Source organism: Euwallacea similis, chromosome 7, assembly GCF_039881205.1.
Source record: "Euwallacea similis isolate ESF13 chromosome 7, ESF131.1, whole genome shotgun sequence".
Classification (NCBI taxonomy): Eukaryota; Metazoa; Arthropoda; class Insecta; order Coleoptera; family Curculionidae; genus Euwallacea; species Euwallacea similis.
Genome location: NC_089615.1, coordinates 2,918,516 through 2,944,695, shown reverse-complemented (window position 1 = coordinate 2,944,695; position 26,180 = coordinate 2,918,516). Strand labels below are relative to the sequence as shown.

At 35.6% G+C, this 26,180-nt stretch overlaps 5 protein-coding genes across 8 annotated transcripts in view; 1 reads left to right on the top strand and 4 right to left on the bottom strand.

The window, feature by feature from the left end:
* Positions 1 to 302: 302 nt before the first annotated feature.
* Positions 303 to 10,055, bottom strand: LOC136409954 (zinc finger protein 271). 2 transcript variants are annotated; one of them, XM_066391820.1, is made up of 20 exons: positions 10,033 to 10,055; positions 7,752 to 7,984; positions 7,583 to 7,670; positions 7,401 to 7,496; positions 7,194 to 7,341; positions 6,977 to 7,134; positions 6,781 to 6,915; positions 6,219 to 6,496; positions 5,426 to 5,656; positions 5,027 to 5,239; positions 4,889 to 4,968; positions 4,662 to 4,834; positions 4,416 to 4,572; positions 4,026 to 4,205; positions 3,367 to 3,567; positions 2,991 to 3,256; positions 2,764 to 2,936; positions 2,434 to 2,563; positions 2,244 to 2,384; positions 303 to 1,405 (listed from the first exon to the last, which is right to left on the bottom strand). In XM_066391820.1, exons 2-20 carry the CDS (start codon positions 7,938 to 7,940, stop codon positions 1,095 to 1,097), a joined length of 3,348 nt encoding a protein of 1,115 aa, XP_066247917.1. In that variant the 5' UTR covers positions 7,941 to 7,984; positions 10,033 to 10,055; the 3' UTR covers positions 303 to 1,094. The 2 variants fall into 2 exon arrangements, with proteins under 2 accessions (XP_066247917.1, XP_066247916.1); XM_066391819.1 differs by lacking the exon at positions 10,033 to 10,055 and adding an exon at positions 9,767 to 9,895.
* On the top strand, positions 9,780 to 11,711 carry Snm1. The gene is made up of 2 exons (XM_066391859.1): positions 9,780 to 9,903; positions 10,274 to 11,711. The coding sequence occupies exon 2, from the start codon at positions 10,344 to 10,346 to the stop codon at positions 11,550 to 11,552; it is 1,209 nt and encodes a 402-aa protein (XP_066247956.1). The 5' UTR covers positions 9,780 to 9,903; positions 10,274 to 10,343; the 3' UTR covers positions 11,553 to 11,711.
* Positions 11,712 to 11,720: 9 nt separating this feature from the next.
* On the bottom strand, positions 11,721 to 19,484 carry CDC50 (cell cycle control protein 50A). Of its 2 annotated transcripts, XM_066391863.1 has the most exons (8): positions 19,372 to 19,484; positions 19,223 to 19,322; positions 13,966 to 14,276; positions 13,487 to 13,688; positions 13,228 to 13,431; positions 12,847 to 12,990; positions 12,632 to 12,797; positions 11,721 to 12,579 (listed from the first exon to the last, which is right to left on the bottom strand). In XM_066391863.1, exons 2-8 carry the CDS (start codon positions 19,263 to 19,265, stop codon positions 12,534 to 12,536), a joined length of 1,116 nt encoding a protein of 371 aa, XP_066247960.1. In that variant the 5' UTR covers positions 19,266 to 19,322; positions 19,372 to 19,484; the 3' UTR covers positions 11,721 to 12,533. The 2 variants fall into 2 exon arrangements, with proteins under 2 accessions (XP_066247960.1, XP_066247959.1); XM_066391862.1 differs by lacking the exons at positions 19,223 to 19,322; positions 19,372 to 19,484 and adding an exon at positions 14,867 to 15,071.
* On the bottom strand, positions 16,507 to 18,135 carry LOC136410062 (uncharacterized). Its single transcript, XM_066391991.1, has one exon. The coding sequence runs from the start codon at positions 18,133 to 18,135 to the stop codon at positions 16,507 to 16,509; it is 1,629 nt and encodes a 542-aa protein (XP_066248088.1).
* A 774-nt stretch (positions 19,485 to 20,258) lies between the features above and the next one.
* Positions 20,259 to 26,180, bottom strand: part of sprt (PDZ domain-containing protein sprite) — a 43,676-nt gene continuing 37,754 nt past the window's right edge. For both annotated transcript variants that reach the window (XM_066391827.1, XM_066391828.1), the window contains 6 exons: positions 24,787 to 25,000; positions 24,563 to 24,722; positions 23,408 to 23,560; positions 23,193 to 23,345; positions 21,734 to 22,019; positions 20,259 to 21,679 (listed from right to left, as the gene is read on the bottom strand). In XM_066391827.1, the coding sequence (XP_066247924.1) occupies positions 20,471 to 21,679; positions 21,734 to 22,019; positions 23,193 to 23,345; positions 23,408 to 23,560; positions 24,563 to 24,722; positions 24,787 to 25,000 (2,175 nt within the window). In that variant the 3' untranslated portion in view covers positions 20,259 to 20,470. The remainder of the gene's footprint in view (positions 21,680 to 21,733; positions 22,020 to 23,192; positions 23,346 to 23,407; positions 23,561 to 24,562; positions 24,723 to 24,786; positions 25,001 to 26,180) is intronic.

The window sequence follows — 26,180 nt, the reverse complement described above, 5'->3', positions numbered from 1 at the left end:
CTGAAGACTTCTCAAGCGATATGTCACTTGACCTCAACTTCTATTAAAATCTTAACGCCACTGTTAACATCCAAATCCTATTCGACTAAGGTGGACTTGCGACCCCTTCTATTGCTATTCACACGAACCACTCTGTGCAAGCGAGCGGGTGGTGACATTACAAAGTGGTCCCTATACAGAAAAATCGCTAATTGGAGGTTTTAATTGACCTTATTGAAAAACATATATTTTGAGGAGTCCAATTTATTGTAGGTTTGTCACAAATTACGCCTTATGGCAGTCCAAATTAAAATAAGAAAATGTGATGTTTATTAGCATTTATTCCATCAAATGGCGAATATTGAATATCTCCATACAGCTATCAAATATTTACAATGTTACGGCAAATCTATCTATATACAAGTTGGTCAAATTATATATGAAATACTAAGGGAGCATAACGAACTTTTTATCTAAAATAATTTGTAAACATGACCAAACAAAGTATTATTTAACAAATAGAATGCCATGGCCACATGGTATGGGGAAGCAGCTAAGCATGAACAGGACCCACTTATTAATCATAAAAATGGTTAGCATCCCAATATAAGCATGCAGTAGATCAAGAAGACTAAATATATGATCGAAACGCTGACCTTTTCAAGATAGAAAAGATTTTTTTTTACTGTCCCAAACCTACAAACTTGACTTACTGCCCACTTATTAACTATTTTTTCATAAGTATGTATTGAAAAACCGTTACAACTAATAAATTACTTTATAAAAATATAATCCTAAAACTTCCATGAATTTTTACAATGTAAAAAGCGTTCTTCACAACTGCCCATCAGTTCTTTAAAGCCATTAAGGACCATCTTTAAACAGGAAATTCAATTTTCAAAAGCTTCCTAAAATGTTTCCTCCACATTAAATGATGGCATTGAGGGTAAGAGTTCTCTTCTCTGATAGGTCTTCAGTGCAAAATTTTGCTAAAGCTTTTGAATCTCATCAATCATTTGAAATCGAATTCATGAAGAATGATTTAGAATGAACGATAACAATATTTAAAACCGAAACCTTTAGAAAACATATAGTTATATTCAATTTTACTCGGATCAAATATGAATAGGTACGTGAACTAGCAATTGTGCCCTATCAGAGAATACCTCGTCACACATTTCGCACTTGAACAAATTGGTTGAATTTTTTGCATGGCGCATAGAAATTTCGGCCAATTCGTGCAGCGCGCTCGGATCCAACTGTTCTTGTTTAATATTAATTACATTTGCAGCAGGTGGTGTTTCATCTTCAATCTGCGTATTTTCAAAACTCGTGGCATCACGTTTTACTTCGGAGGAGATTTCGTGTCTGACGATATCGAGGGTCCGTTGACAGTCCGGCTGAGGTTCCAACGTTTGCTGACTTCCTAAATTTTAAAATATATTTTTTTAATATCCTGTTAACTTAGGTTAACTAAAAAGATAAGGGATGATAGTACTTTTGAATCACCTTATACAGGGTGTCTCTAAAAGGTCTTTACAACGCGCTCTACCATAGGTAGCTGAGATGAAAATAAAACGATTTAACCACATTTTTTTTTGTTTTTTAGTCCAAAAGTTGATAATAACCGAGCTACAGGGTGGCACACAGCAACAAAGCAACAGGGGTTAATTTTATTCGTCGCATTCATTTTTGTCTGCGTGTAAACGGTGGGCATTTTGAACAGTTACTTAAGTAATTTTTGAATGTTATTTTTGATATTAAAAAATAAAAATTTTAAAAATTACATTCTTTTCCATTTACTTTACAAGTGTTTCTCTCGAAAATGTTTGCAGTTAGCGACTTGATTAAGGTATACCTTTTTTAAGCAAAAATACCGCGCAAATACGTTTTTTTCATCCAAAACTGGTTTACCGTTAAAAACAAAAAGTTTGAAGGAGCTAAGCAAGTATCTAATTCGTATACGTGGGGCCCTCTGAGATTCACCGAAATTTTGTTTGTAGATATAAATTCCTCATCCCGAAAAACCCTCTTGTAGAAAATTTCATGAGTTTTCCTCTTGCGATTTAATAATTATGGCTAAAAATTGAATTTTACATTTCAACTTTGCCACCCTGTAGCTCGGTTATTTTCAACTTTTGGACTAAGGCAAATGTGATTAAATCGTTTTATTTTGATCTCAGCTACCTTTAGTAGAGCGTTGTAAAGACCTTTTAGAGACACCCTGTATAAACGTATCCCCACTGGAAAAAATATATACTTACCAAGAATTATTTCTTCTTTAACGAAAACTTGTTCAGTTTGGGGAATATCGGGTAAAATTGACTCCGGCTCTGCTTGAGACTCGCTGTTTCGTTTTATTTTTGAAACTACCATTCCTTCCTTCACTAATCTCACTTTGCTCCCTGAAAGTCGCATATATTGCAGGTCATGATGAATAGTTTTGAAACTTACCTGGCGCAATGACGTTCCGAGAATTCCGAGCGCTATTTCTCCTTGGTCTCACTTCCATTAGACCGAGAGGTACATCTTCTTCTGCTTCCACGATTTGTTCTCCCACTATATCAGGAGCATGTTCTACAATCTAAAAATACCCAAATTTATGTAAAATATAACAGACTATTGTGCGGCTACGAATAAAAAATGGTTTAGAACGATTTTTTGATAATAAATAAAACTAAACAGGTTCAGACAGCAGAAAAATTTTACAATAATCATCGGATCGTATAAGGAAGCATAGATTGTGGCGTTAAGCAAAAAATGGAAAAAAATAATTCAAATTACCTCTTCTACCGCGAAAACATCGCCATTGGTTGTGTCCTCCTGTTCAGTTTCCTTTAGCAAATTCTCGACTGCCTCTCGAGTCTGAGCAGTTGTAGGAAACGTAGCTAAGGGGTACTTTTCAGGATTTAACACATGATAGTTTACGTTCTTTGTTCGTGGTCGGATTCTCTCTCCTAAAATGAGTAAATGAAAACTTTTCCTTTTCTCACTTGTCGGTTGGTACAAACCTGTGGCAGATTTCAGTTCTACCGGCTGCGTTTTAGTAACCAAAGTTCTGGTTCTATGTCGAATACGCCCGTCTTCGCCTGCATCTACGGGCACTCGAGTTTTTTGGGTATGAATCATCTTTGGCCTAGATGGCACTGGAGTGTTATCGTTCTTTAGCTTTTTAACCAGCTTCGACTTAGAAGTGGACGATTTCGGCAATACGAGGGACTCGTTATTTTCTATGTTGTTTAAGCTGTTGTATATCTCGGATATGGACTCGCTAATACTGAAAATAGACAGTTTGATGCTTAGCAACTTTCAAGACATTTCATACTTTTGATTTTGGCATATAAATTTTTTTTAAAACCATGAAATACTCAAAACAACTATATTTACCTGGTCTTAGGTGATGAACTAGATGCCTTTCTAGATGACGTTCTTCGGGATCTCCTTCCTGGAGATTCCTCTTCTTGACCAGAGAGGGTTTCTGCCGCATATTCCTCTTCTACCATTTCTTCCTGGCTTATGGAGTACCTTTCTTCGATTATCTGGTTATTAGCTGATATTGCGTCCAATTCATGTGGTTTTAACTTGCGTCTTAGGAGGAAAATATAATGCAAGCGTAAGATTTGAATTTGTAACATATGTGTAGAATTGATCGATACATGTAAGATTTAAAAATACTGTTAAAATGGTAATCGATATAAACAAAAGGCGACACGACTAAAAATTTTCATTTTTGCAAGGTAAACATGTCGCATTTTAATTATTTTTTCAGTATTCATAGTCTCAACCTTTTTAAAGAAGTTTTAAGTTCGAAAAAACATTCTTAATGGCGAGAATATATTATTTTACGGTTACGAAGGAACAGGTCTCAAGGAAATAAATATTTACCATCACGTTACAGGTTTTTATTTCTATTAACTTATTCAATCAAATGAGACGTAATTCATGATACGATAGTAAATACTCAGTTTCTCTATTTATTGCCTAAGCCAATCTGTTTAAATAGCAATTTACATTTTGTGTATTTCCGATCATAAGCATTCTCTTACCGTCTTTTGTATTTTCTAGGTCCAACTTGCGGTTGACGCTTCATCGCTGTGTTCAAATCGCAGTGATGAATTAAATGGAGGACCAAGTCTTGCGAAGTTGCGAATAAATCCGAACATACGGCACAACAATAAGGCGTCATGCTATGGTCGTATTTTGGATCGGGGCCCGAATGGTGGGACCTAAGACAGAAATGATATATTCAAAATAAAAAATAAATAAGAAAAAAGCATAATTTTTTTTGTTTCTCTATCGTTTGTCTCCTATACTTCGCTTCGAATTAAAATATAGCCTATAAAGATTGGCTGTAATGCATATGGAAAATAATTTTATCCTTGCTTGAGTTACAGTCTCAATTTGCGTCAAATATAAAAGCGTAAAATCGAATATACCTGATATGTTCTCTTAGCACCACCCTTTGGTTGAAAGCTCTTGGACAAACTGCACAAGCATATGGTTTCTCTCCTGTATGGATTCGCTCATGCTTTCTTAAAGTTCCTCCGTCCGCAAAAGCTTTCCAGCAAAAGCGACATCCGTACGGTCTTTCACCTGAACGAACACAAATATGTTATTAATATGTCCAGGCGCTATTCTCATTATTTTCAACTTTTATTTCAGTAAATGTAACCTGAACTGACCTGTATGGATACGTATATGAATCTGCTGAGAACTTCTTGATCCGAATGTTTTGCCACACTCTTTGCATGGGAACTGCCTTCCAGACAGACTGCTGTGACTATGCCGATGATTCATTAGGCTTCTGCCATCAGGAAAGTCTTCCCCGCACACATCACAAGTCACCACTTTATTTCTACAATTGTAATCCTTTAATTTAAAAAAACTGACCCCTTATTGAAAAACATACCTGTGCGATTGCATATGTCTCTTAAGACGTGCCTTATTATGAAATGTCTTTGAACATTTTGGACAAGCAAAATTCTTTTCCTGTTATAATAAATTCAATAAAATATAAGTTTTATTTAAAAAAAAAACTATTTGCCACCTTTGAATGTTCCCAAGAATGTTTTAGCAAAGCCCTGCCATCTTTGCATGTACGACCACAAAGCGCACACGTGTTGGAAGGTAAATTCTTATGTACGCCCTGTACGTGATTGGCTAAGGTATTTTCATCGCCACAAATTTCCCCACAAACCATACAACGGTGTTCCGAGCCCCGAGCGTGTACTTCTGCATGTGCCAAGAGGTCCAAAGCTTCCTGCATAATAATTAATATAATATGTAGATTTACAATTAGATTTAAAAATTCTGCTGTTCCGGTTCGTGATACGCTGGTAATGTGTTTTTTTCCTTGATGAATTATCTCAAAAGCAACTGAACGATGGGAACAGTAGAATTTGTAAATCCAGTTTAATTCTTGCGAGTAAAAACTGATTTATGGCACCTGGAAAGATTCCCCGCACACATTGCAAATATGTCCCAACTCGTGCTCGTTGAAATACTCTTCTTTAATATGTATCCTTTGATGGCGCCGTAAATTATCTTGCCTATGAAATGATAAACCACAAGTAGGGCAATAGAAGGTTCCGTATCGTGATCCGTCTGCTTCCGAATAATCTTCATCTTCATCGTCATCGTAATCTTCCATTTCTCCGTGTTTTGATCTGGTATGTTCCTGTGAAATTTTTGTTATATAATAAATTCCGCGTTTTGCTTTGCCCATCATAACCTCGATTTGAAAAAGAAGTTATGACTTTTGATTATTTTAATGACAAATATTTGTTTGTTTGTCAAATGAGTGTAACTATAGATTAAATTGTTTTAAAAAGCCAACTAAAAAAACTTGGAAAAAGAGCATTTGTATTATTTAAGTAGTTTTACTTTATATGTATGAAGGCAACTATGTAGACTAGCCCGTAGTGATAATATAGAAAGGAAATTTTCTATAGAACACACTAACTGGATTTCGTATTGCGAAATGCTTTATAAGGTAATTCACATTGGTTTTCGTTAACGTCAACTTCTTGAGCATATTAAAAATCTCCATACAAAATACTCCGAAATGATAAATCTTTATTAAATTTTTGTATTTCGTAAAATAATTGGAATAGTTAGAAAATAGTTGAAATTTTCCACCATCATCTGAGAACAAGTAGGCCCATCAAAGAGTTTTGGCTTTCACTCACACTAAGCTATTATTTCAAAATGTAGTATTTATGTAAAAATATGAAACTCACTTGCATTAACCCAAGATCCCAAAACATTTCTCCACATTTCTGACATTCAAACGGACTGTCTCCGCCGTGGACACGAGAATGTGACGCTAGAGCTTTCTCTCTTGCAAATCCTACACCGCAATGTTGACAAACGAATGGTTTTTTCGGATCTGTAACTGGGTATTTCAGCTCATCTTGGTCTTGGTTAGTGATGTATTCGGTGGCATGCTCAACTTCTTCCGCATCTTCGTACGCCATATCAGACGGATGATGATATTCGAACTGCAGGCTTGAGGATGCTACAAACATTTTATTAGTAAAGGAAAAAGTTTATGGAAACTATTGAGAGTTCAGTTTTTCTTTCATTCATATCAACTAATTAGTGACTCTCTCATAATACAATTCTTAAATAACTTTTCAGGTGGAATGTTCCCCAAAACTTTGCCCTTCTGCATATCCCTTTTTGTCAACTTTTGCATATGGGCAAATTAGATAAATTATAATAGTTATAGATCAGACATCTATGATTTAATTGCGTATAATTTTATGGGGCGCTATATTGAAATGAAAGAAAAAATACTACCTGCGTCAACAGAGTCATGGAAAGCATGATCATATTCCTCTTTGATAGGTTTCTTCTTTTTCTTTTTCCCGGGTCCTCGTCCCCTCCTTTTTGGCTTCTCAACAGCAAAACTATGATCAAGAAGGGCAGTCTCTTCTGAAAATTAACAAATCCAGAAATTGCCATAACCATCAATGCAATATGGTAGTATATTTACCTTCCATAGTTTCTGAATCCGGTATAAACGCGTGACTTTTTAAATGGTTCATCAAGTCCGATTTGCGCATATACCTTACCCCACACAAATTGCAGCCATGTGGTCGGTCAGTTTGATGTGCTACCATATGGTTCATTAGATTGACTTTTTTTCTAAATCTGAAATTATAATTTTCAAATGTAGTTGAATTAATTATTAAAAAGTAACTTTTCTATACCTTCTGCTGCAAAAGTCGCAAGGATATGGCCTAGCCGCTGTGTATTCATCCTGATCAGTAGGTAATGGTATGTCTTCTTCTGCAGTTATATGAGAAGAGCCTACAGCCTCTTCAGAGCCGACTATAATTTCTTCTGGACAGCCTTCAGCTATAAAAATAAAAGTAAATAAAGAATTTCTATAAAACAAATTAAAAACAATAATTTACCCCATTGATCAGCAATGATCTCTTCTGTTACCTCCATTATCTGATCCTGGCCAAAAGCTGGATGATTTTCATCTTGCATAACCAACATATTCCCGTCTAAAGCAGAGCCAATCAAACCATGTGTAAAAGGGGATTCACATTAAATAAGATATAAAGTACCCACCTAATTTAAATCTCTTTACCTGACAAATACATAAGACCTTCATCTTGTTGCTCCTGTTCCTCCAAAGAAATATCTTCACCCTCTTGGTGAGAATTGCTTTCCACCAACTGTAAAAAAATATATAATCTCAAATACTAAACAGTAATAATAATTAAATAATTTAAGTTATGAATTATTTATTTGCTTGCCTCCTCAGTTACATCTCCAACTTCTTCAACATATTCCACCACTTCTTGGGAATATTGTTCTTCTGTCTGTATTTCTTCAACAAACTCTTCAGATTCTGAGGGAATGATTTCATTTTCCATTATGACTTCTTCTGAGTGGACCTCAATAGACGGGTCCTCCCAGCTTAGGCTGAAAGTGACATTCTCCATCTTACTTCACCAGATTGTGGTATAAAATTTTCATATTGAATTTCCTAGAAATGGGCATATCAGAAATTACAAGTGAAGATTTTTAGTAGATAAATTGCACAGAGAGTTGTATAAAAAAATGGTTAAAGCAGTGGAATCATTATTATCTTCCAATTACAGAGCGTTCTCAACCATTTAGTTTATATTTTTAATTTTTAAAATCAGCTGACAAACATCAATTGCACAGCTTTGTCGTTTTTCCTACAGCTCTCTGCCATTTGCATAATTTATTTTATGTAATTTTTAGTTCAGGGGGGAATAGCTGCTTGAGATTTTACACAAGCACTAATTTTTCTGGTGATCTTTCATATGATCTGTGTCGTTTTTAGTTAACTTTATTTCTTGTGTGCTCAACTTGGCAGAACTTTTTTCTTTTCAAATTTTAATCTTTATTTTAATTGGCATTTTTATATATTATTCTTGTATATTTGTAGTGGGGTAACCTATCAATTAACCATAAATTGATTTATTTTCCACGGCAACCCAGCGGCGACTCAACGGCAAGTTTACATACATAAATTTATTAGTATTTATCTCTCAATGGCAAAGTCAATGTCGAATTTCTAAATACCACTTTATTGATAATCTACCAGATCCTTTTGGAAGGATTGTTTGAAGCATATCAGTAGTGTTTCAGTTTCAATCTACATCCTCTCAAAGAGTAGTAAAAAATTGCAAAATAATGACTTCAGAAATAAACATAATTATGTGTGAAAAACACATAAAAACAAACTTAAAGGGTACTAAAATTTTAGATTTTGTAAAGTTTATCCTTTGCAGTTCTTCCAATTTTTATGACATTTGCTTCAAATTTTGGAAATACATTTCTCAAAAAAGTCCATATTTTTCCTGATGTGTGTGGATGGTGTATTGGACTATTTTAATATACAGGGGTAATCTAATAATATGGAAACTTCTACTTTGAGTGGAAAAATAAGTAAATGTCATGAGTAATACAATTTTGGATTTCCTACAGCAGTTCCATCTGTGGAGCATACATGCAAGACAAACATCACATAAACAAAATATTTCTAAGGATATTATCATTATACAACCTTGAGACAACTTTTTAAAATCAAAAGTATTCATAAATTTTGATATGTAATAGCAATGCAGGTGTCACCCAGAGTATTCGAGGGCATCACTTTAAGTTGCATGCAATTAAGCAGAGAATTTACCATGTTTTTCTAAATAATCCAATTCACAGGTTCAATGGGAAACAAAGTAGTTTACACCTAATAAGGAAGACAAAGTATTTGCACTTTGTATATTGATTTTTAGTAATAAAATCTATTAGATTTTCCAAACCCAAGGGGAAAGGATTGGGCTTTGTTCTTGAGGTCTTTTGAAGGACAGAAATCAAGTCTCACAGAGATTTTAAAAAAGGGCATTGGCCTCCTAAATAAACTTAAATTAAGGCTCAAATGTAGGGTTACCTTAGGTTAGAGGGCTACGGAGGGGTTTGATTTGACAACTGCAATTGAGGTTATGCAAAAAATTGAGGTTACTTACCGTTGAAAGACTCTTGAAAACGTAAACAGAATGATAGTTTATTTACCTAAAGGACAATTTCGGTTGATGCGAAAGGGACAACTACTTTGAGTGTAATTTATGCAGATTTCAACAACGTCCATTACTGCTAAAGCTTGTGTGTGCTTGGTGGTTGAACTAAATTACATCATACGTAAATCAGGGAGCTGGTGCTACGATATCACACACTTTGGTCGATTATTCCAACAGTATAAAGCTATTTGGACCACTAAAACATACCGAAGGACAGTACTTACACTGAAATATATAGAAAATCCAGCCAATAAGCACAACAGCGTCGATTTCTGTTTGTGAATACCTAGGCAAATGGCTGCTGCCGTTTGACGTCCCGAATTGGGGATTTTGACTTCCGCGTAAGTGTAAATACTTTATGGTAAGGTTCCCGAGAGGTTAGAGGACATTTCTGAATGTAATTTACACAGGATTAACTGATAATTACTTATTTAAAGTATAAAATGCGCTAAATTATAGGTTATAAGGAAAATTTAACCTAAAAACTCACCTTCAACCATCAACCGCCATTGACATCAGCCATCTTGCTCCGCCCATTGATTTCCGTTTCGGCGCGAAATTAAAAAGTTAAATGCCAAAATCAATTTGTATAAAATAATAATTGATGTATATTAAAACACAAATTTTTAAAACGTTAAGGGCTATGTGGAAATTTTATTGCAATAACTATTAATTTACGGTCACAGGTCACATTCATAGTCTTTGATTAAATGTGATTCCAATATTTCCAGGACCCCGTGCCTTACGATTCGGCGCAAAATATATTTCCTGTGGCATACGCCCCGGGAAATTTGAATAAGCATGAGTACCTTCGATGGCTCCATAAGAGAAATTCCTGGAATAAGTGTGGATCGTTTTGATGGAGAAAACTTGAAATCCAGCACTTTTTTTCTGTCCCATTGTCACACGGATCATATGAAAGGTCTTCAAAATGTCCAATTTCAGGAGAAGCTCATATCGGAAAAGAAATATTTATATTTAAGTTCCATTTCAGCAGTGATTTTGCGCATTTTATATCCGGGCATTACACATCGAATAAAAGAGCTGCCCTTAGAACAAGAGACTTCAATTGAGCTGGAAAGCGGTTTATATGTTTCGGTGACATGCATTCCTGCTGGACATTGTCCAGGATCTGTAATGTTTCTTTTTGAAACTGACAAAATTCGCGTTTTATATACTGGTGATTATCGAATTCATACTCACGATATAACGAAGTTCAGATGTTTTTATGATATTTTCGGCATTGTAAAACCAATTGACAAGATTTATTTAGACACCACATTTTTCTTAAAATCATACAGTTCATTTCCTAAGAGGGAAATCAGCCTCACTGAGGTATGCAACGTTATTCTACGGTGGACATCGCAAGATCCTCAAAATAGCATAAAACTTGACCTTAGTGCCAAGTACGGTTATGAATATGTCTTTGCAGAAATTTATAAAGTTTGCAAAATGCCGGTTCATGTAGATGAGGAGAGATTCAAAATTTATTCAGCAATTCCCGAATTGGATAGGTGTGTCACAACGAATGGCTTATCTACTCAAATTCACAGTTGCTATTATCCATCCAGAGATATTTGCTATAGTTGCGATGTTCACAAAGTTAGAATAGTAAAATTATCAGCATTACGATGGAAAAATCGAGATTTTAATAGTAGTAGCGTTTCTGAACTTGGCGAGGACGGCACATTGTTTATTTGTTACTCAACGCATGCATCTTATGAGGAAGGGCTGGCACTGTTGGACTTTTTAAAACCGAATGATGTTCATGTGTGTGTAGATCGACCTGATGATCCTGTTACTAATGCAAACATACGAAAACTTATCGATAAGCAGTTGAACAAAGAAAAGCCGCAGAATGAGCCAGCGGAGGTGCAAATGCTATTTGACGTCATTTCTCAAGTGCAGATTGGGTCAAGTATTGATATAAGTAGGTGCGAATCTAGAGCGAATTCTCCACTTAAGAAAATGTTTAAAGGTGATAGTATTTTGGATTCACCTCCTCGATGATAGAATTTTACTTTTCGTTCTTTGTGATTTGGTGTAATGCTTTCAATTTATAGGAGTTACAAGAGTAATTCGCACATACCTATTGTTTTTTTATGACTACTGACTAAATTTCAGATGTTTTATTTAATTATTACTTAACTTAGGTAGTTTGCGGTGCTATTTTTAAGCTTATTCATAAAATTTTATTGTAATAAAACTATATTTTTATAAATCTATTTAAATGTCTAATAAAGTGAATTTTTGCATTTTATAATAAATAATAACGATTAAAAATTATGTCGAGGCAGTAGATACTATTAACGGTGACAAAAAATACCTTTGTTTTGAAATCTATAACCTATATCACAATAAGTAGTAAATACAAGAGGCGAGTATTTAGATAAGTTAAAGGGGTCGATTAAACCAGTTTCAAAGTTGAATCGGAAAAATGCTTTTTTATACTTGTTACGGTCTATCACAGTATTGTACAATCAAGAAAGTACTTAAAAAAAATAAGTTAATATAAGTAATAGTAAAACATGTGCAACATTTATACTACTTTTTAACCTTGTCAAAACCAAGTAAGTTGTAGGATTTTGCTAAAGCAAATAATAATCTATTTAAATAAAATGCTGCGATTACCGCATATTTAAAAAGGCCACTTTACGGTTTTACAAATTCTAATTTCACAATTATCCATTTACGTGAATTGTATGAAGTACGCACAATCGCATATGATTTTATAAGTAATAAAATATGGTTAAAGCGGCGTAATTACTGATTGCGAACGAGAATCGAATAATGTATGTAAGATTTTTGTGTCTAACATAAAATGGAATGCAGATTTAAAAAGGATCGACAAAATTATTTAGTATTATTGAAAGGTGTAAAAAATAGTGACGGAACAAGAGATCTTCGCCTTACACTACAAGTTAACTAGAACAACACAACTATACTTAAGGTATCGCAAAATTGTAAAATTCTTAACTTTCTACACATTTTTTACTGGTAAGGTGTCCTCGGATTGACATTTATCATTTCACTAGTGCTAAAAAAATATTTAATTAAAAAAGTAAACTGCAATAATTTAACGTCCATACCTCTTTCCGCATTTTATATGGATTAAAAGTAGAGCAATTCCCAAAACTAAACAAGCGACTCCCACTACAATGTATGCTATGCCCAGGAAGGGATTTTTTCCCCCAAGTAACGAAGTTGTGCTCAAAATCATCTTTTTGGATCCGTCAAATTGACTAACATCATAATCTAGTAAAAAATATATAACAATGAATCACACGTTATAAATTACACTTACTATATTCCACAGTTAGCAGATAATCCCCTTTCATTAACCCATCTATAAAATATTTTTTGGAATGATCAATTCTTCGGTACAATTTTCTAAATGTAGGAAATGCAGCTGTGCGCATCCATACAATAAGGTCTTCATTCTGGAATCCTGAAAAATTGCAAGTAAAATATATTTAAAACATGAGTAATATACGGTTCACATATTGATACAAATGGAGAATATTTATAACATTGGAAAAATGAGTGGAGCAATTGAACACAATCAAAGTTGTTCCCTAACTCATTATCTTTACAAATAAGATATCCTTCATTTGTAGTCAAGGTCCTTCATTACGTAAGTCCGCGATTTTAACAATAATTATACAAACATACAAACACTACTAACCGTTATTGTCAGGCTGGTCGGGATCTAACTCATACACCGATCTATTCCAGGCCTTTGGTTTGGTATAACGGCTTAAGGCTTCTTTTAAATCTCCAGCTGGATTTCGAAATTTAATATTTTTGTCAGAATCCCAAGCTATTCCTGTATTAATTAAAGGTGCATCAATCCACTGACCGCTCACACTAATAGAAAAGTGCAGAGAATCTAGAAAATTTTTCTTCTTAAGAAAATATTTTTCTTAAAATTATTTTCTATTTGCCATTGAACATTGAGTTCGCTATTGCACCACATGGGGCAATGGGTTTTTTGCTGTTGTCAACTGTATCATAATCAAATGGTTTGCAGTCATGTGAAGGATCAGACCCGAGGTTTCCCAAAAGTTGATTGTCATCTCTGGATTTCACATAACGTCTATGGTTTTGATAAAAGTTACTAAGTCCATAATACATGTAAACGGTTCCCTAAAAATTTATATTACTTACCATCATTACATTTGGGAAAAAAGTAAAAATTTGCTTAAGAAATAAAAAAATTTACATCATTGAACTTAAGGACAAAATCTAATTACTGAAAATATAATAGACAAGATCAATACAAGGTTTTTCATAATAAAAAAAAATTTGGAAGCTTGTCTCTTTTGAATCAGGGTCAGAGATTGAAAGTTGTCTTTTTTACATGGTCATAGAAAAACTAACTTCTTTACTGTTCGAATATTACCAATTAGACATACAGTCTTACCTCAAAATTTTCTGTTAATGTAAACTTAATGCGGCAATAACACTTCGTATTATCATCTGCTGCTTTTGTCTTCAGAAAATTAATGCAAGTCTGTTTTGTCTCTGTAAAATTATACTTGTCATTCCCCACTAAATCAGTACGATTGCAATCTGTGTAATCGTGAATAAACTCCTTAACCTCATCAGAAAAATAAAGTAGTCCAATGCCAATGGGAATGAAAGCAATCCCTATTACAAAGAATGTGGGTAACACTGTTCCAGCAGTAAGGATTGGCTGCCATGCTGGAAGTTTCTGTTGTTTAAAAGCACTGTCTGAAAAATATAACAGGGAAATAATGAATATAATACAAAATGTTTAGATGACAGAGATCACCATAAGAAACCATGCAGAAATCTTTTGTTGAGTCTATCTCTTTTATATTAAAGTTTATTGCAGTAGTTCATTAAGAACAACTGACTGTTAAGCCAGTCCATATTTGATACTACTGCTTGCCATACATCATACATTTATATAGTACACTTAGCTCAATTTAAATGTAGAGAAATTTAAAGTTACATAGGTACTTTATGGCATAGCCATGAATTTCCTAATGATCATGTTTGGCATTGAAGAACAAAACTTAATGTGCGACTCAAAAAGTAATGAAGTTGTAAGTTCAGAGAGCATATGCTGATCAACATAGATTATAAGAAATTTATTCATGGTAGATAGAGTTTTGTTTCATTTAAAAGTAGACTTCAAGGGTCTGCTCCCATTATTATAATATGAAAATGACAAATCATGGGATATTCCGGATCAATAGAAGAGGGTGTAGTTTCTGACTCTACGAAGTTAATTGGCCGTTATTAAGGGCAAACCTTGAAATTTCTTTAACGACTAAATATGAAAATGGGATGTTTACCAGAAGGTTTCTTGGAATTTGCACTTTCAGCACTATCAGCCACAGAGGCCATGATATCTCACTTGAAAATATAATTCTTTTTAACAAAAAAACGTTCAAAAAGGAAATATAAAATTCCTATTTGTTATTCTTTGCTTAATAGATTCTCCGATAGATTTTCTGTTTCTTTGGCTCAGAAAACCTTATCATATCATTATCACCATGATCTAAAAATAAATTGACATTTGACGCTGTAGGCAACTGCGGACACGTGGCAGTGACAGGAATTCACTAAAGTTAGAAAATCTGCCTGATTATCGCATTGGCTTTGGCTTAATGCCTAACGTAGAGAAGGATAGAGACAATATAATAATTTTGAGGAATAGTTTATAGTATACGTTGTTTTGTTGGCAAACCGGGAGTGAACAAAAAATTTCGTCACTCAGAAGACAAACATTTTAATGAATTGAAGTGTAACGACTGAACAGAATGTTTTTAAAATTTCTACCTTATATTCTTTAGTATACTCTAAGAAGAATTCGATGCTTGGTTTATTAGTAAAGGTAATTCTTACCAATATTTAACGTTTTTGTTTAAATACAGAGCGTCTGAAATTCCATGGTTTTACGGAATATCTCAGTTGTTATTTATTCTTGAAGTTTTCTTTTATTATGTGACGATTTTAAAAAAATGAATATTGACTGAAACGTCACTGCCATCTTGGTTTCGTATATACGGAGTGTTTTAGAAAACTGTATTTTGGGGTTCCCTCTGCATGTCATTTATCCAAAAAGTTAAACCAGATTCTGGAATTTTTCTTGTAGAATCTAGGGCGTAGTTCCAGTAATCGTTAAAGCAAGATTCATATTATCGTCAGGTAAGAGCCTTTAAAAAAATAATTCATCATAAATCGTCTTTTAAGAACGATGTTCTTCACATTATTGATCAGGTCGTGGTTCTGTTAGAGTCTGGTTACTGTCAAGTCAAATATTCAAAATACTTAATTCTTTTATTAATTAAATTAAAGTTTATTCATAAATATTTTAGCGAAATGTTACATCTCTATTTTATCCATTATAAACACTTTGAGTGTATACAGTCTTGGTCTTGAGTCAACTCTACGAGTGGAGTAAAGAAAAGAGAGGAGGTTTGACTGCATTTATTATTACATTCAGCTACATTGTGTTGATCAAAATTCAAATTTGTTTGCTTTTTCATGTTTTTTACAGCGCTAGAGCAGTATTTTATATACCGGGTGATCATAAAAAAAATTAGCAATATGCAGTAAACCTTTACGTAGGACGTTGATTGAATCATGAAAAATAACATACACACAATAAGTAATAGATGACTTTATCTAAGACATGCCCCTGACTAACCTGAACTAACTTGAACTAACCAGAACTAACCAGATATTTTAACACTTACTTGAGTCCTTTTTTCTTGATCAATCTCTATAATAACTGCATATCCAAGTTAACCTACTCCCATCGTGCAAATGCAGTACATAGGCGGGCCTGAATGTTGAATATTTAATGCTTAAGGAGAGCGCAGTTATTTTCTATATTCCCACGAAATGACTCATCGATCCTTTGATGTGGGTTAATACCATAAGGCAATATAGTTATGTGCAAGATAGGTAATGGCAGGCCTCTAAAATTTTAACAAGCTATATGATGGTGCGTGAAAACAGATAATTTACAAGAGTGACTCAAATATTCATTAACGAAACATAAAACTGAAAGACCGTATCCAAAAATCAAAAAATAAAAAACTCCGGATAGTTTGTTCAAATTAATCTTAGAGGTTACCATTTCCCCCACCGACAGACTTTTAAAGGCCTCCATGTATCTGTAGGCTTTTTTTCTGGAGGTTCTTTGCTCCCAATGCTCCACTAGACCACTGCCAAATAAGTGATACATCTTCTCGTTGAAAAAGTCTGCAAATGGAGAGTTTTTCGGAAACCCTACAGAACTATAGAAAGTTGCCAAACATCCAGGAAGGACGCGCAAATAGATTTGCCCATACGAGTCTAACTCTTCGGCTCCACTAAATAAACTTGAGGCGAATCGCTTTATCAGAAATGCGTAATTTGCCTCTTTTAGATGATCGTTTCTTGCTTTCCCATCGGCTTCTATTCTGAAATTATCTGCAATCCCCACACATGTCTGGTCATTAGTATTTTTCATCCACATTTGAATATCGTTTTGCGGCTGTGCCCATTGAGTTTTTCGGTCAATCATGTCACTGAAGGATTTGATATAGTTTTCTGAAAACCTGGGAAATGTTGAAACTACAGTCAGCTCCGCTGAATAATATGAGGAAAATAGGAAGTAGAATGCTGTTGCAGATATGAAGCACAGTCGATGAGAGAAGAAAGGCAATGTCTTCGTGGTCTTTCTTAAAGCATTTGTGACCCACAACTTGTAGATTGCCTCAAGAATAACTATTGAGCAAATAAATGCCACGAAAGTGGGAATATCTCGGAATGTCTGGAATAAAAAAGTATAATCCTTCAGAAGTGTGGGCTTATGCACCAAAAAGGTAACGCAAGTAGGGAACATTGCGTTGGAAAAGCCCAATTTTCGTTCCATCAACGCCCTTTGCCAAAGGAAGCAGAACGCTATGTCGGATTTTTTGCTTTCAATCGATTCCAGAGCTATTAAAAATTTATTGACCAACAAATTCTTGTCCTTGTTCCTGATTACGTTATAGTGCAGAGGCCATGTTTCAGTCAACATTTCCACAATTCTGTATTCAAACCCTTCCATGGTATCGTCTTCTAATATCTCAACGAATGGTGGACAGTGGAAAGTAGTAGCTATGATCTTTCTCCCAGTTTTAACAAAATACTGTTTCGGATCCCACTTCTGATGATAAAATTTATGCATCGAGATGTTTTCTTGATGAATCAATTCTGTCCTATTATGCATCAAGTAATTTACCCGGATTGTTTGATTAGGTAGGAAATCTATAAGGTTCACTTGCAGAGCGTGTTCGTAGATGTGCCTATGAATGTTCACCTCATGGAGGCTGCTATTGCCATTATGAAACAAAATGACTTTCGTGTGTGGGCTTAATAATGGAGCGATTTTCATGAATTTTTTTAAAGTAACGCCGAGTACGTATGAATCGCATTGGTCTGCCACAGAGCGCAGCAAATACGTATTGGTAATAATTCTAACAGGAACAATGGTAGAAATACTATGGAGAGCTTCACTTTCTTCATCTTGATAATAGCAGACATTCTGGGAGCTTCTGAGGAGATTGAGCAACAATTTTTTTGACATTGCTAATGAATTCTTCTCCAAGAAACCTGGCTCAATTGGATGCCCATCCACGACAAAACATACCGTAGCAATTACTATTAGCAATTTTGAAATTTTCATTACAACTTGCACCAAGCACTGCTTTGGTTTTTTCGGCCAACCGGACAGTAAAATTTTAGACGAAAAAGTGATCATTAGAGGTGATTTCAGTTTTTAGGGATTTAACTATTAAAACTTTGGATTCATTAGGCATTCAATTATTTACACAGGAAAAAGCCTCTACTTAGGTACGCACTAATTTATTAAATATGCATGATGATGCTTTTTCACTTGATTTTTATTTATGTCATATATATATTTTTTATATATTAATTTTCAAGAGACCCTGATGGCCTGAGGGTCTAAGAAAGTAGAAAACAGAGAATAGAAATAGACACAACAAGACGCTTAAAAAGAGAGAGTTTTAAGCATAACCGACCAATTTCCAGGTCTAATACCCCTATCAGCATTGAACTACATAGTTTCTTCCGATGATTTCTGGAGAGAAATACGTCAAATCGAAGAAATTGTACATCCTATAGGGTATGCGAATCTTTATGGCAAAAATTTTCTGCTGTAGTGCCAATGGACTGAACTGAGGCCTTTCACCTCAATCGAACAAGAACCGGTAATCGCGCACTTCCCTATGCACGACGATGTTCCAAGAGGACCTGGTTCCAGTTATTAATATTTTAATTAAGAAAAACGAGACCAGCTTATGAGAGAAGATGAGAGTTCCACCGGCAGAAAAATGAAATTAGGACCAATTGAGTGGCGATGACACCTTGAGGAGTCAGCTCTGAGAGGCCTTATTGGGTTGTTGATGAAAAGTTGGCCTTTGAAGGATTGCAGAGATGCTACTCATAATACCAATTTACTGACAAGGGATGATTACAATTACGTTATGAATTTTCTGGATCCCTTGGACATTGATATACTTGATGGATGATACAAATTACAGCCGGTGACACTGATATGATCGTTTTGTGAAGGCACTAATGTATGGATGGATCTATGTTAGGCTCTTTTGTATGAATATAATTAAAGAAATAAATTAACAATGACTTACAATAAGAGAGTTTCTCACTACGCGCACTTGCAATACCGTTCATGGCCGTGACACGATTTAAGAATATGTAGAGTTCACTTGTATAAGAATAGCTAAATAACTGAAACGATTTGATCGAATTACTGTTGTACTTTTGATGATATAATTACTTTCTGATGATGTTCCTCATAACTAATTCAGAAACTTTGCGAACAATCGATGGAAATGCTCCGGACACCGTGGGAAACTTGACGACCTGTTTCAGTATTAAATGGTAATTCGCAATGGATATATTGTACATATCTCCTTGGACGTCCTCTATTTGCTTGTACTATCGCTTTATTACCTCTGACAATAAATAAATATTTTATAACGTTGTAATCCTGATTTCGTGGGTTTCGCTTTATCTGGCGATTAGAGTATCAGTGAAGTAAAAATTTAAAAGCACTTGTTCGCCGGAAAATTGGTTGTTGACATAATTACGCAAATTTGTGGAAATACATATATGAATGTAGACGTACTATAAATTTAGGATCAATAATTGCCTAATTTTAAATAGTTTTCCGATGGGAACAAAGCTAGCAGATCCAGACATTACTACTTGAGTAACTTCACCAGTATTGCCAAGAGTTTTACACGCAACATTAGTAATCAAACCGCCCTTAAATATAAGTGTCCTTTTCTAAGCTTTAAGAAGTTACCAACCATGTTAAGATTGCACTTGCTCTGATTTCGGGGGATTTATGATGAGAATTTGGTGTTTCAGGCAAGAACTGGAGCAGGTTAACAGGGACATAAAGAGAGGTCTAATCTTTAAAAAACGTTGCCTTGTGGATTTTCATGATGGCTTTCGAAGCCCTGCTGAGGTGGATTTTTATAAAAAATACTTATAGGAGAAAAATATTGATAACAGTACAGGGTGTTGAATTGAAACTGAAATATCCCGTAATATGTTTCTTTCGAGTTGAAGTGGCTGACTAGTAATGAGTGCTGCTACAAAAAAAACCCTGGATATGGTTTACACATTTATGGACCAAACAATGTCATGCAAAGACGGCTTTATACATTTATTTGTCCATTTAAAACTTATAACATAAATCTATAAATTTTTCTAATATAAACTCTATATGAGAATCACACATTGACCATAATACCTAAAGCCTCTATGCCTAAGTAATACGTAATTTGTATGACTATAGTTAAATAACTTAATTTCCTAACAAACTAATATACATTTTCAAATATGCTATTTACAGAATTTATTGCCCATCAACACCAAGTTCCTTGTTCCACCCCGTTATCCAACGTGCGTCTATAACAGTTCCACATAACTTGTTCCTTATAGTCGTTGGCCTCCAGATGTATTTGTCCTTTATAATTTCTTTTCCTGGACTCACCTTTCCCATTTTGCATTTCTGGGGGAATATTCGACGAATCAACAGATTGCAGACTATGAGTTTTATGTAGAGACAGTCTTAAAGGCTTCTTAGGGGGAGTAGGTCTGTGTTTTCCATTACTCTCATAATGGTTTTGCTTTCTGGTGTTATCAGCCTCAGAATTGTAATCTGTGCTTTTATAGCCGTTACGAGTAGAAGTAGAGTTGCAATCACTATCAAAATCTAGAGACTTCACACTTCTGGAAGCTTGGACTTTTTTAAATAATTTGTTAATGGCTTTGGAGGGGCTCTCAGGAGGAACATCCAGCTCTTCAACACTGCGCGAATCGCTGTATTTCGGGTCTATGTGCACCTCAGACCTGAAATCGAATACAGATGTGGATTTTCGCGCATTGTAATGCTTGAGGATGTCAGCATTATATTTTTCAGATGCTGTAATGCACCTTTGGCGGTGCTTTTCGTATAAACTGGGGTCCTGTTTGGTCGTCCTCGTGAGTTCCTGAATTATTTTCGTTGCCTTCTTATAGCTCTGGTCGACCAAATCTGAATTCCGATAGTCTTTTTCAGAGGTGGTTTTGGTGAAATCGGCTGAATATCGATTCTCGAAGTTCTTTCTTGCAGATCTGTGCTCCCCATTATTGGAATTCGTCTCAGAGTTGTAGTCCTTCTCCCTGTGATGATGCTGCTTTCTGTAAGAAACCTTTTCCAGTTCTTCATAACCTTCCTTCAAGGGCGACTTAATCCCATTCCTCGATTTGTGCCTTTGCATCTTATGATGGAAGTCTGGTTGGGGGCTGGGCGCCGGTATGTGGGTGCTTGATACATTAGATAAGCTACTTTTTGACCGAATGGGAATGACATCTTTCTCCATGTTAGGAACTTTGCCCACAAGTGCAGTCACTTGAGGCCCTTTCTGGAACACTTGAATCTCGCTTGAGTGACTGGAGTGAGTGGACACTGGTGAACTTTGTGAAGTTATGTTAATGTTGGTCACATTCTGGTTTGATTTTGAGATCACAGGCGGTGGCGACATGATTCGTGTTTCTGGATCTGGCTTCTTGTTGCTGAGAAGTTCTGAGACCTATGTAATATCGTTAGGTTTGTCAAATTGATAAGGTGAAATAAATAAACTTACCTGCTCTTCTAAATAAGATATGCGATGTGTGAGTCGAATATTATCACTTTTGAGCCCGTCTTTGATTCTCTGAGCTTCATCAGCCCGCTCTTTGACATTTTCCAGTTCAGTCCTGAGGCCTGCTACTTCCTGAGCGGCTGTTCGAGTGAAGCCGATGGTATGGGTTCCGTTATCCATTACCTTTCTCAAAACGACGAGTTTTGCAGGATCAGGAGCTGCAGCTAACAGTCGGATCAGGTCATCTCGGGTTTTGGTGAGGACTATTTTGCCATTCACCTCAATCAATCTAAAAAAAGTCGTGGTTGACATTAAAACGATGAGTTTCTTTCGAATGGTACTAAATGTAGAGCAGTTTCTACTTTGAAATGAGTTCAGAATATTTTTTAATATTGTTTCACTGACTAGATCAATGCAGTACTCCTCCTGAACTTTTGGTGCCAAATTTTTGAAACTGAGGAGTAGAACGTTCCAGGGAAACGATGTTAAAATGATTCCCGTATGGTGAGTTTATAGAAGTGTTATGTTTGACTGTTCTATGTTCAAAAGAGGCGACAAAAGTTTTTGTTCGCAGACCAGTATGATTACTCGAGTCAGGGCCGGTCTTAGCAAGTCTGGCGCCTTGGGCGAAATTTTCAGCCACCGCTTTTCTGGATCTGTAGCCTTGGACCATCCCTTCTCCTCCCCGTAAGGACGATATCGACTCGACTAACACCTAATCCACCGAATTTTTTAGAAACTTACGCTAATAATTATCTACCTATTAGGATTACGAGAGCACTTAAATCAGTTATCTAATTCCGAGTATTGTTAAAAGGTGCAGTTACGCGTGATAATTGAAAATTAGAATGCCGCAAGTCCATTCTGTACGTTCGCAAGTCTGCCGTTTTCCCATGGGTAACTTCAATGCCCAGAATCTTACACGCCATTGTTTCGGACCCTGTACGTAATTTACTAACAATGGGAGTGCGGCACTTTTCCATTACAACTGTTAATTTATTTCTTAATGATTTAAGCATTTGTATTACGAAGGCTGATCTAGATTTTTGGACTGTATTTAATGGCTTTTACTTGGCAATTGTTGGTCTTATCTGCAGCTTCAATCTAGGCTAAATTTGCCAGATTTAGAAATTACTAGTCAACCCGTTTAACTTTGCCCATGGGACGCTTTTGGTTAGTAATAATCTGCAATAATGCATTTTAATGCTGTTATACCTTAATATAGAGTTTGCGGGTAATAATTTACTACTCTGTAACATATGCTTGAATTTGCACGTGTTAATAATTCCTTAAGTACAAAGAAAAGTCATCAAATCACATTGTGCTGAGTAGACAATAGGGAACCAATTTTTAAGCTCACTCAGCGCCACAACTGTAGAGGCCGGATATACGCTCGAGAACTCTCGTTCCTTGACTCCCTTGGTATATTATTAAAAATCGATTTTAACTTCTTTTTGCTAACCTGTCTTCCTTGAATAATCCCGTGTCCTCAAGGGCCCAGTCTATCCACAAACCTGGCAAGTTGTCCCTCTGGCCAGCTCCGAAGTTGGGGCTTTTTTCATCGTAGTCGATCGTCACTGCTTTTAGAATTACGTAGTCCGAGCCATTTACACAACTATCATAAATGTTAATTGAACTGTAATTAAGAAGAATCAATCCAACAATAATTTTACCCACCTATACAGTGTGTTATTTTCGGCGGAACTGCGGTTTGACTCTTCTATGCACAGCTGAAGAGCCCTGGTCTCCTCTAAAAGTGTTAGTAAATTCAGTTCTTCTCTGCCCAACTGGTATTCCAGTTCTGCTTGTTGGATGCGTACATCTATGTTACTTTAAAACAGGAAATGTAGATACGGTCCTCCGCAACTGAAGCGGAAATGATGAGATCAAATTTAAAATGAAATATCTCGTGAATCACTGTTTTGAGCTTGGTGCTCTATCAAGATTTTTATTGGGCAGAGTTTCTTGTGACATAGATAGCCCCTTTGTGTGTGTGTAATTATCGTGTAAATATTCGGAACACTTTTGAAGGAGCCTAGGTAGGTTCCACACCAGAAATGTATGAGATATAAGACATGCAATATGAGAAATGTAGTAAATACTGCATGGAGGCATAACAATGAGAATCAATTGAATTTAAATGAATACCGGACGAGGTATCGCAAACCAGAGCAACGACTCAAACGTTGCTCTAGTGTGCGATACTGCGTGACGCATTCATTTAACTCCAATTGCTTTACGCCATAAAATGTCTCAAAGCAGTATTTACTGCATATCTCAAGTTGCGTGTCTTAGGTCTGTAAACAGTACTTGCTGCATATACAGGGTGTACCATAAACGTTGGTACAAATGTACATGGATAAAAGAATAGAGCGACTATTTCTAGCTAAATATTATTTATAAAAAAGTTGCTTGTTTTTATTCTATGGGATGTTTAATTTTTTTTTACTGGGTAAATTGGAATCGATGGATCGGTCAAGGTAGTGAAAATCTGTGGTCTCCAGGAAGTCCCGACTTAAATCCATCAGATTTCTTGTCTAGAGTTATTTTGAACTCATTGGTATACAAAGAACACACTAGAAGCGGTTTAAAGCCTATAAATCAAAAACTGTCAAATTTATTTCCAATTTACTATATAAAAAAAAAAACTTTGGCATGCCAATCGTTACCAGCCCACCAGAAGCTCAGCTTAATCAAAAAATTCAAGGAGCATCGAAATTAGGTCGGTTGTTCACGAGATATTTGACTTTGAATTATTTGAATTTAATTTTCATCGCTTCCCTTTCAATTGTATTGTAAGTGTGTTGACTAGCAGTTTTTAAAGGGCCTTACTCGGTTATATCCAGCCTCTCCAAAGCCATTTTCAAATTCTTAATGGCAAGTCTCTTATTGTCGATATCAGTCTTAAGTCGTCCTAACCTATCCTCCGCCTGCTTCTTTTCCACTTCAGTCAATTCCTTAGCTGTATTATTGTTGTTATTACCAGCGCTACCTATATAACGGAGAGAAACATGGTCACCTCACTGAATATATTGTTGTTAAAAATCCAAACGTACCGTTTAATATTGAGTTTAATCTTAACCCTGGCACTGTGAGTTGTCCTCTTAAGCTTTGGATGATATTCTCCTTGTCCTTCAAAGCGTTTCGTAGATTGTCCAACTCCTTGGACGCCAGTTCCTTGGGAATGGACCGTATGGAGGAGTTCAAAACACCCGTGTTGAACTTCTTTCTTCTCGGCGAATTGGAGAGGGACACCTCGATACTGGCCATCTGAAAGAAGGTTGGCGTAAGGTATAGTTGGTGCGGATCACGAAGGGCCGTAGAAAACACATCTTCATGTCCTCAGGCGTTACATACGATAGGATTTTTTCTTTGAACCTGAACCAGACATACCACCCACACGGTTGACGGTTGGTGTAACAATAATATTGGGACCCCTGCTTTGTGCCCATGCTGGGAAGCGATGGGACCCTGAACTTGTTTTTTACCACAAAGGTCGTGTATTTAAACGGGGTTTTAATACCTCGTAAAACGTATCTTAAAGTGCAATGGATATCAATTTCTTCAAGGAGTTATTTGTAAGTCATAGATTTTTTTCTGAACACTTAATCTGCACATATAAAATTCATTTTTACCACTGTTACATAAAGTTTGCGGTGAGCGTTAGCAAGCAATAATGTAATTATGCAGATTGGATATTATCTGATCTTCGAGATTATAAGCAACTCATGTAGCAATTTAAGTAATGTCTGGTAATATGCTGTTAAATGATTTTTTGATAGGTTGCGGTTCTAGATTCTTTCTAGAGATTGTGCTTGTGCTATGTCAACTGAAATGAACTGAGGAGTTTATTAAAAGTTACATTAAAGGTTTAACAGATTTTTCGAATGGTTGTGCAGGTATGGGTTTTGTTCATTTTTCGAGCAAATCAGTGAGACGGAGCACAACTTAAGATGAGGACATGAAACAGATTTTTTGCATAAAATCAATTGGAATCTTCGGCTCGACTCGGAAATCTGAGAGGAATTAAAGAATATCGAGATAAAATCCACGAGAATTATTTTGTTTCATTGTTATTTTACAATTTGAAATATTCAAGAAATCTTCCTTAAGGCAGAGGTCCTTGTATTTCTTGTTCAAGTGTCTAGTTACACATGGATAGGTTTAGTTTGAAAACACTATCATCCAAAAAATTCTATTCACTTCCGCATTACATGATTCCTAGTCAAGTTCTATTTGCCGATAGTCTGTGCGGCCCTTACCCCGCAGACTATCGGCTCTTTGCCGGCCGACAGTTCAATCGGTTGCTTAAATGGTATAAAGACATACGTGAGTGCGCACATTCACTGATTTTAAGTCAGCCGATAAATGCATGTGCAATAATGATGCACTGCGACCAGATTAAATTATCGGCCCGCTGTTTCGTTTACAGTCTGCAGAGAGCCTCACA

Excerpts from the sequence above, each read along its gene's own strand:
- CDC50 (XM_066391862.1), bottom strand. The coding sequence starts at position 14,918 with ATGGCCTCTGTGGCTGATAGTGCTGAAAGTGCAAATTCCAAGAAACCT. Across the intron at positions 13,689-13,965 it reads CATTAACAGAAAATTTTGAG|GGAACCGTTTACATGTATTA; the intron begins GTAAGACTGTAT and ends ATAAATTTTTAG. Across the intron at positions 13,432-13,486 it reads AGCGAACTCAATGTTCAATG|ATTCTCTGCACTTTTCTATT; the intron begins GCAAATAGAAAA and ends AAAATTTTCTAG.
- LOC136410062 (XM_066391991.1), bottom strand. The coding sequence starts at position 18,135 with ATGTCAAAAAAATTGTTGCTCAATCTCCTCAGAAGCTCCCAGAATGTC.
- LOC136409954 (XM_066391820.1), bottom strand. The coding sequence starts at position 7,940 with ATGGAGAATGTCACTTTCAGCCTAAGCTGGGAGGACCCGTCTATTGAG. Across the intron at positions 7,342-7,400 it reads GATCATTGCTGATCAATGGG|CTGAAGGCTGTCCAGAAGAA; the intron begins GTAAATTATTGT and ends TTATTTTTATAG. Across the intron at positions 5,657-6,218 it reads GGGATCTTGGGTTAATGCAA|GAACATACCAGATCAAAACA; the intron begins GTGAGTTTCATA and ends AAAATTTCACAG.
- Snm1 (XM_066391859.1), top strand. The coding sequence starts at position 10,344 with ATGAGTACCTTCGATGGCTCCATAAGAGAAATTCCTGGAATAAGTGTG.